At 47.6% G+C, this 9,543-nt stretch overlaps 3 protein-coding genes across 3 annotated transcripts; 1 reads left to right on the plus strand and 2 right to left on the minus strand.

Annotated features, from left to right (window-relative positions):
* Positions 1-556: 556 nt before the first annotated feature.
* On the plus strand, positions 557-2,691 carry Pmar_PMAR008042 (vacuolar ATP synthase subunit b, putative; the record flags this gene model as incomplete). The annotated part of the gene is made up of 4 exons (XM_002772626.1): positions 557-708; positions 764-892; positions 941-1,626; positions 2,115-2,691. Exons 1-4 carry the CDS (start codon positions 592-594, stop codon positions 2,689-2,691), a joined length of 1,509 nt encoding a protein of 502 aa, XP_002772672.1. The 5' UTR covers positions 557-591.
* Positions 2,692-3,749: 1,058 nt separating this feature from the next.
* Pmar_PMAR008043 (cathepsin L, putative) lies at positions 3,750-5,997 on the minus strand (the record flags this gene model as incomplete). Its single annotated transcript, XM_002772627.1, has 12 exons — positions 3,750-3,992; positions 4,040-4,176; positions 4,222-4,474; positions 4,523-4,614; positions 4,662-4,728; positions 4,899-5,040; positions 5,086-5,224; positions 5,270-5,369; positions 5,413-5,547; positions 5,591-5,704; positions 5,754-5,848; positions 5,900-5,997. 10 exons carry the CDS (start codon positions 5,995-5,997, stop codon positions 4,380-4,382), a joined length of 1,077 nt encoding a protein of 358 aa, XP_002772673.1. The 3' UTR covers positions 3,750-3,992; positions 4,040-4,176; positions 4,222-4,379.
* A 2,091-nt stretch (positions 5,998-8,088) lies between these two features.
* On the minus strand, positions 8,089-9,060 carry Pmar_PMAR008044 (hypothetical protein; the record flags this gene model as incomplete). Its single annotated transcript, XM_002772628.1, has 1 exon — positions 8,089-9,060. One exon carries the CDS (start codon positions 9,058-9,060, stop codon positions 8,089-8,091), a length of 972 nt encoding a protein of 323 aa, XP_002772674.1.
* Positions 9,061-9,543: the final 483 nt, after the last annotated feature.

Consider the following 9,543-nt stretch of genomic DNA (forward strand, 5'->3'; position numbering starts at 1 on the left):
TCTTTCTACACGTTCACTATAAAGGCGATACTCATACAAATCCGTCTCAGTAGTTCACACAGTATTTCAGATTGTTTTCGTTCGGCTCGTCTACAACTGTGCGTTTTAACCTTTTTTCCCACTCCATATTTTCTATCTTTCCACTTACGTAAAATCGGCATCAACTTAACACGTGTCCAACGACCTTCATGATTTCTTCATCATCACATTTTATCATCTCTAATCTTCCCACCGATTCGATCAGCTTTAGCTAAAGAATTTCGTAAATATTTCAACTAAGCTTAGCCGTCAGGAAAGTGACCATCTCGTGGCTTTCTCAGCAACAGTGTTGGAGTAGGAAATTCCTGCTAGGAATATATGTTTGCTTTCCTCAGCTGCTGGGCTCGGGAGTTTTCTCACTGATTAAAGGAGTTTATATATGAATTAGTAGTAGTAGAAGTGTTTATAAACCACGAAGAATTTCTCGCGATCTTTTCAAGATTTTTTTGAAAAAATTTTCATGTGCATATTTTCCCACACTACTTAACGATCAATGCTCTGTAGTTATCATCATTTTAGTGTTTACTTTACTACTAGTAATAAACACTCGTTATGTCGTCCGCTGCCACCGATGCAAGGACTGCTGCTGCTGCTGTCAACGCCGCTGCGGTCACTCGTGACTACACCATTAACCCTAGAGTTGAGTACCAGACCATCACTGGTGTCGAGGTACGCTTTTGGGCCTGTTTTGAATCTTACCACCGTGAACCTCATGATTCCTCAGGGACCTCTGGTCATTCTTGACAATGTGAAGTTTCCCCAGTACAACGAAATTGTCAATCTCACTCTCGCCGACGGCTCCACCAGGCAGGGTCAGATTCTTGAAGTCAACGGCTCTAAAGCAGTCGTTCAGGTGAGTTTCAAATCTTCGCACTCACTCGTTTCACTGAATGCATTTCAGGTCTTCGAGGGCACCAGCGGCGTCGATAACAAGAACTGCTATATTGAGCTCACTGGTGACACACTCAAGATGCCAATGTCAGACGAGATCATGGGTCGGTCTTTCAACGGCTCTGGTCAGCCCATCGATAAAGGCCCCCAGGTCTTAGCTGAAGAGTATCTGCCTATCAATGGTTCTCCTATTAACCCCAAGTCTCGTCAGTACCCTAAGGAGATGATCCAGACTGGTCTATCTGCGTTGGATACGATGAACTCCGTGGTTCGTGGGCAGAAGTTGCCTTTATTCTCTGCTGCTGGTCTTCCTCATAACGAGATCGCCGCCCAGGTGTGTCGTCAGGCCCAGCTCGTCCAGGGTAAAGATATCCACGATCACTCCAAAGAGAATTTCTCCATCATTTTCGGCGCTATGGGCGCCAACATGGAAACTGCCAGATTTTTCCGTAACGATTTCGAAGAAAACGGCTCTATGGAGAACGTCGTCTTATTCATGAACCTGGCCAACGACCCCACCATCGAGCGAATCGTCACTCCCCGCTTCGTGCTCACCGCTGCCGAGTACTTCGCCTACGAGCGTGAACAGCACGTGTTTGTGATCTTGACTGATATGTCCTCTTATGCTGATGCTCTTCGTGAGGTCTCCGCTGCCCGCGAGGAAGTTCCCGGTCGTCGTGGTTACCCTGGTTACATGTAAGTTTGGGTTCTATTATAGCGCGCTTCGAAATGCAGAAAAACGTGGTCATACTACTCTGGAGAGTGTCTCAACTTATCGTTGTATTACTACTGATAAGCGTATTGCACGATCACTTCTAGGGGAGTACGTTTTTCAATATTATACATGACTTTAGATCTAATATTTAATAATGATGGAGTTAAATCGCCCGTCTTACGTGAAGTGGCGTAAAACTCTGTGAAAACGCGATATTCGTGATATTGAAATATATTTTTCATTAGTGTTTTTTCGCCATATCACTAGGGCGAAACTCCAATATATGTATCACATATATTTCTTCATAGACTGTTATAGATCTCATTTTTTGCCCTTACGAAGAGGTAGAGATTCCACAGCCTGCCTGGTTACAGCCTTGTCGATAGATGGTCTCGAGGATTTTCATACCATTTTTTGCCCCGCTTTTGATCCTGGTCGACCGTTGTTGCCAATTTGTCTCTATTTTCAGGTATACCGATCTCGCGACCATTTACGAGCGCGCCGGCCGTGTCGAGGGCCGCAACGGTTCTATCACGCAGTTTCCCATCCTGACAATGCCTAACGATGATATCACTCATCCCATCCCCGACCTCACAGGATACATCACTGAGGGCCAGGTCTTCGTTGATAGATCTTTGCACAACCGACAGGTGTACCCCCCGATCAACGTCTTGCCCTCTTTATCGCGTTTGATGAAGTCTGGTATTGGTCGTGGAATGACTCGTGAGGACCACCCCAGTGTGTCTGATCAGCTCTATGCTAACTACGCCGTTGGTGTCGATACTCGTGCTATGAAGGCTGTTGTTGGTGAGGAGGCTCTTAGTGAGGAAGATCACTTGTATTTGGAGTTCCTTGATAAGTTCGAGTCCAAGTTCTTGAGCCAGGGTCCGTATGAGAACCGTGATATTTTCCAGTCCCTGGATATCGCTTGGGAGCTCCTCCGTTTGTTCCCAGAGAGTATGCTGAAGAAGGTGCCTCAAAAGGTCAAGGACAAGTATTATCCTCGAGATCGTGAAGCTCAGAAGGCCGCCCAGGAGGCGAAGTAAAATGACAATTTCTGTTGCCATTCTGCCACACACCAGTTGTGTTTCACTGGAGTTTCACTCGTTTTACGCGAAGTGGCGTGAAACTCGGTGAAAAACGCGATATTCGCGGTGGTATGCAGTAGTCGTGGAATATGTTTTTCACTAGTGTTTTTCATATCACGGGTGAAACTCCATTGTCGGCTCCCGGGAAGGTGTAGCGATAAGTGTTTAAAAATGTCTAGATGATTCTCATTCGGTAAGGTCCTTGTAGCCTGAGAGATGATACTCCAGAGTGTTTCTTTGGAACGGTTGGTGGTTGCTGTAGTGTTAAAGTCGGTCTGCAAATATGGTCAAAAAACGAGCGTTACCAATACAATTTCACTTTGGCACTCTTGAGGAGGTGTTTTGACTACTAATAAGTCTGTGTTGGAAATTGAAGTTAGAGCAGAAAAGACAGTTCTGAGATAACAATTCTTATGTTCGCGACCATGTTGCATCGACGAAGTATAATTCAGAAAGATTCCTCATTTACTGTCATTCGTGAATCTACGTTCTCAGTACAGTGCCAATCTGTTATGCAAATTACTTTTTACTCATTTAGGGGAGTTTATCAATGAACTCGGCAGTGGATGATGAAACAGTTCTGCAACGTTGTCAATCGATTTTCATTACTAGTATCAATACGTCTCTCAAAGCTCTCCTGAATCGACAAGTTATCTTCATAAAGGCGACTTGTATAACGGTTGTATATTGGAGGTTTGCATATTTCTAGCCGGACTTCGAAACGGAGAGGAGATACATACAAGCTGTCGAACATATAGCATTTTGTTGGATATCATATTTCCACAAAAGCTCATAGGGAATTGATATATTCATCCATGCAGAAGACTCGGGGAAATTGATACACTCTTCACATCCCTGCAGTCATTTCAGATGGTACTAACTATCAAATTCTGTTTATATTTTTCTTCCCTACAAAGACACGATGGTTTTACAATGCTAACTGAGTGAGAACGATTTGGTTTCCGTTCACTTTTGATTGTTACTATACTATCAACTCAACTTTACTAGAGACAGATAACAAATAATGGAGAATTGATACTCCGTCAAAATGATCATCCACATGATAACTAACAGAATTGGTTTTTCTCTATCGTGCTACTAGCTGCATAACATTCATTGTAAATAAATTACTCAACGATTATCTCCTTCCCCTTCACACGAAGTAAACTGGCAGGACCCGACTCCGACACGCAAATGCCGATTTGCCCTTGCGCTTGGACACAGTTCATACCTTCCGGGCACTTCATGTCACCATCAGCCTGATCAAAGTCAATCACATGCGATCGATTACTCGAACTAGTCTCACCCTGCACAGAAGAGCGCAATGATCAGGCCTGGACGAGTGCACCGTCAACGCACATCGCGCAATGGCTTCCATTCCAGCCGGCGCAGGAGGACACGTGTCTCTCTCTCCACACGGAGGCGCGCACATCTTATACACATCTAACAATGTAGATATCGATAGACACCGGTACGTTGCAAACTCACGTCCACTGAGTTCAATTTCCCCTTGGAGGTCGCCCTTGTCACAGGGAGGGGGATGATAATGACCAGCGTTGGGTGAGACATTCGTTTTCATGTTCACCACGAAGTCCTCAGGAATAATCAAACTGGACGGCTGAAAGGAAAACACTCAACAACAAGATCTATAAAGTCCACTTCACCTCTTTGTCCGCAACACGATGATCGATGTCCTCGCGGAATTTAGGGTAACTCCCCTGTAGTAGAATACCACACTCGTCTGAAGAACACGCTCATGGCACGAAGGCTACCTCTGGACGAAACTCACCCTCCTCGGTTCCATCAGCTCTCTCCCTCTCCAAAAGAATATACCCCTCGTGGCCCCATTCGGCACCCCACGAGTTCTTCACTTTCCAATACCTAAAACTCAGCAAATCGTAAACACAACATATATGCAAAAAGCTCACTTCTTCCCATCCAGTTCACCATAGCCGACGAGGAGCACTCCATGATCGAGCGAATCGCCACACTCACCTGATCAAAACAAGGCCGAACAAAAAAATCAGTACTTATAGTCTAGCAGGGAAAGTTAACAACTTAATACCCATAAGTCTAGGGTTCAATTCGAGGCGAGTACACATCCAAAATCTGTTCTCGACACCGAGTTTGAATACTCCGTGTAAAAGTGACATGGCGATTCCTACCAGTGAGAACACCCTCGTGATAGAACTGGAAGTCGGGCATGTCGGCTTCAATAGCCACACTAACCGGGCCACTCTGGAGCGCTTCTTTCATAGCTTCTCCATCCTTAGAGTGCACGTCGACGAAACCAGTCACGTCATGAGGCTGTCACCAGTCGTGTCACCATTCACTCTTCAACTCACTACTTACATGTAGCCGAGCCTTTTCCTTGACAGTGGAGTTACGACAGGGTTCATCAATCGCCTCGTACGCATAATCCTCTTCAGTGCAGAGGCCATGTTGCATCACATACGCGAAGGCGTTGTCCATCAGTCCACCGTTACACCCCCTACAGTGAAAATGAACATATCTCAGCAAAAAAAATTTCACTTACATATTTCCTTCTTCAGAACTGCAGTCGACAAGTTGTTGCTCGGAGAACTCAACCAGTTCGTGCTTCGGATTAGCAATTTCATACCTTCCCTCCAGGGCACCTGAACGATCCTACCACCCATGGTGACACCCTCGCCGTGTCACCAGTGGCTGAGAAGGCCCAGCAACTTCCACAACTCTGTTGATTCTTGACTCTGCTGACAGCCCCGAGATGGCTCCAGTCGATCTCATCGGGCAGGGGCTTTCCAGAGTAGTGATGAACACCAAGGTAGCCGGGGCCTGCGAGAAACAATTGAAAACTGGTCGACTCGGTCGTCCTTACGCTTGCCAAAGAAATCCCGATAGCGCTTGCGGTAGCCTCTAGTGAGCATTCCAGCGGCGAACTCCTCAGAACTTTGGTCGGCGAATTTGTTAACGGCCAACTTGTAGCTGCGACCTGACGGAAAAAAAATGAAACGTAACAGAGCTAATCGTAACAGACTAACCTTCAGAGTTGATCCTTTGAATGTGTCGGTAGTTTTCTATGAAAATTTCTTCGCGCAAGGCGGCCTCCTGCGGACTCGAATACTCAATGCCATAACTAACCAGCAGAAAACGCCCTCACCAGCGACCGTTATAAAAATGAACTCACTCTTCCTTGAACTTAGCAAACGCACTTGCTAGATCCACATCAGGGACCTCATAAGAGAGCACGGCGCTCCCAAGGAAGGCGATCGAGGGCAACTTCATGTGAACTGTAATACTGTTGCTGCTGTTGTTGACGTTTCTGCGTCAATGAAAAAAGCGCTCGCCCTGGAATAAACGGCGCAGTTTCATGAGCGCGCGCCCGAAAATGTCCACTTCTGGGAATTTATGAAATTAGAGTAATTCCTTTTTTTCAGGGCAATGCCCGCCTTTGCAGGGCAGAGCATTCGCTCGCCTTAACGGTTTCACAGTGTCGTCTGAGGTTGATATCTCAGGGCAAATCTTTGCTAAAGAATTTGCAAGTGCGCAAGATGTTTTTAAGAAGATCAACTATGCGGAAGGTTCTTACGAAGTGATTGCCGAATCGAAAGTTCATCGGCTACATTGAATGTAGTACATTCGGAGATGAACTGGGAATGATTGGGAACGTTTCGAGTAGATCACGACATATTGGATTATCCATCTTCGTACTGCTAAGTCGGCTTTACTGAGTGTACAGGTTGTAGTTTGGTAATGTTTTTCTTTCGACCTTTATTTCTGGGGCTACTCTCGTACAGTTTGCTGAGGAGTGGACAAAGTTCTGAGCATAAAATGCGAATATGCGGGTCAATGGGAATGGAGGTACTGGGGATTGTGATTCTAGTGGCTAGAATCTAGCCAAGGGGTGCTGCAGTTGGGGGCAAGCGGCAGTAGCTAGGGGGCTGTTCGGTCGCACAGTCTGCCTTGGTTCTGTGTGTATACTATATAGCGATATTGATATTCGTGGTTGGCGATGCATACATTGTCTACGTAACGTCGATCAGATAAGCCTGTTTTTCTTGTAGATGGTCGAGAAAAATAAAGTAACAACCTACAATCCTGGTCTCACCAATGGTGAGACACCATGCCCTTGAAACCTGGAAGCACCGCCAAGGATTTCTGACTTCTCACAAAGATGAACTACAATCAATCTGTCGTTGCCTTCTGGGATACCACGACCAGAGTAGGCCTTCTGGCCGGCACAATTGGCGTGTGTATAAGTGCATGTCACACATCTCACATCATGCTCTATCGTGTAGCTGCCGGGGATACGCTTCACTCGGGCAATGTCGCCATATTTTGATAGCTTTTATGCACGAGATGGGTCCGGCCTTCGCCCCCAGGAATATTAATACTGGGGGAGGTACAACTCAACAACCGGTGTTTTCCCTGCAGCGCCCACATATTCATGCTGCATCTCAGCCCTCAGTAGCTTCTACGGCGTCAACCCAACCTGCCGGACGTTCATGGGAGGAACACACTCGCGGTATTGGCCAATCTAATTCGTCTGACTATGATCCTGGGGGGCTACGCCTTGCTCGAGCAGAAGCTGATCAGTGCCGTCAGCCTGACGGCGTCAGGTGGCCGATGTTATGTTCGCGAAGTTTCCTATAGTCACCTAGGCGGGCAGCCCGGTCAAGAATTCCAACCCGCTGCAGAAGCAACACGAATTAACACGGAAATCAGAGCCGAGAAGGTATGGATGGATCACGGGAGAGAAGTCTCAGAGAGGGTCCCAGGTAATGTGCACTCTTTTTCAAGGCCCGCTCCACCGCATCGTATTAGTCATTTGGGAGTGTTGGGTGAGACTGGGGGTTAGCCAACTAGGCAGCAGAGGGCGGTGATAATACCGAACCTCACAATACGCCGTGCATTGGCTCAACACCACAGTCACATTGCCTAGCACGCAGGCACATAGGCATTGCCTATGTGCCGGCGGCCTATGTGCCTATTAGGCAATGTCCCCCATTACTCACCCAACAATCCGGACCACCCACGCATCCGATGCTCTCATCGCCCCTGCCATCATGACACAGTTATGCTCCATCGCCCCATGACACCCGTGCTTAGGGTCCCTAGGTTGTGTGGGGAGGAGACAGCCTTCAAGCAAGCGGAGGTCTCTGGGGACAACATCCCAGATGCGGTTTTTGGTGGTGGATGACAGTGTTGTCTTGAAGTGTTCATCTGGGTCATCATGACACCACTAGTCTGATGACTCGATAGTGATGCTGATACTCACGACGAATCTCGATAGTACCCAGAGACACTCAAACCCCAATACTCCGCGCGCAATTGGGCATTGTACTCTCAGAAACAAATTGCATGATTCCTACATCATCAACGCGCAACGTCTGGGGAACTGAGAATCTCCGCTGCATGAGTCCTGCATTGACGCTTGATCTCAGGCAATCCGTAATCTTCCCATGCGCGAGAACGCCAGTTACCCGCTACACGAACTTGTTCGGCCGGCACATTACGAGCCAGTAAGGCGCAAGCTCCAGAGCGCCTCATGCTATGGCCAGTGATATTCGGAATGTCCCACGATAGAACTTTCGACGGGAATTCAGCCATCAAGAAAGCTCGCAGCTCCCTACCAATAGTTGAACCCTTCAACATAGGGAAGATATGCTCAGTCTCTCCAGTTGTGATGCCACGGCATACATTAACCAAATAGTGTGCAATGCACCACGTCTTCTTGCAGAAGATCCCCTCTGCACAGAGAGTCTGTCGCTCTTCACGACTGGAGGTCTTAGTGTCGTGGAAGGTAACAGATACCAGGAGTCCATCATCGCTCGACTGCCACGTTATATCCTCACGAACTAGAGGTGGGATCTGGTCAAAGCGAAGCATGAAAACGGATGCCACTAGTACCGCTGATCGGATCTGGTCTCGAGAACTGCCCGGCGTGAGGTGCATCTCAGTTAGAGCATGCAAGCATTCTTGTGGCAAGGGGGCAGCCTGCTTCTTCGCTTTTGCTTTGTCTAAGAGGATACGATCCGCACTGGCAAGAGCACGGGAAACTAAGGCATCCCCCTCAGGAGAAAAGGCCCTGCCAGTACGTATCATCATGATGGACCTTATTGCAGAAGTGTACTTCCGTACCGTGCTAGAAATTATCTCCCGACTACTCGTCAGCCCTCTGATAAACGATACCAACTTGTCCGGGGTAACAGGGTTGGAGTGCGATATTTCACCGAACCCCATCTCATACAATCGTATAGGTGTCTGGTACGATGCCATCGTCTTGGGCTTCAGAGATGACTCCAACAGTCGTGTGTTCGCACGGGCTCTTTCTTCTGGGGTGGACATTGCTTCAGCCTCGTAAAAGTCCAAGAGATGAGAAGAAAGCTGTGACTTTCTTGGCATTGAGCAGAACAAGGCTACTGAAAAGAATAGAGGTGTGCTTCAGGTTGTCAGACGCCATCATTATAAACACAACTCCCCAGAGATGAGGTGGAGACTAAGCAGGGTTTAATGAGATCAGGCGTCGCAAGCACACAGGGCTCCCACCGAGGGAAGCAGAGACAGAGCCACGTGGGTCCAGCTAGCTGGGACCTGTTTCACAGTGGATGCGCGTATATTCCGACTTATGTAATCGGCGGCTATATTGGACACGCCTGAAACATGTTGCGATGTAAGGCGGTTGGCCCATGGGGAGATTTGTGAGAGGACTCGCCGCATTGATCTCACTTTTGAAGACCAGCGGGTGATGGTGCTCACGGCCGAGGAATTGTCACAGAAGGAGTGAATCAATACAGTCTGGTCGTCAGGATCAGTGTCTAGTACGGCCTC

Source organism: Perkinsus marinus (genome assembly GCF_000006405.1).
Source record: "Perkinsus marinus ATCC 50983 genomic scaffold scf_1104296960660, whole genome shotgun sequence".
In the NCBI taxonomy this organism is placed as follows: Eukaryota; Perkinsozoa; order Perkinsida; family Perkinsidae; genus Perkinsus; species Perkinsus marinus.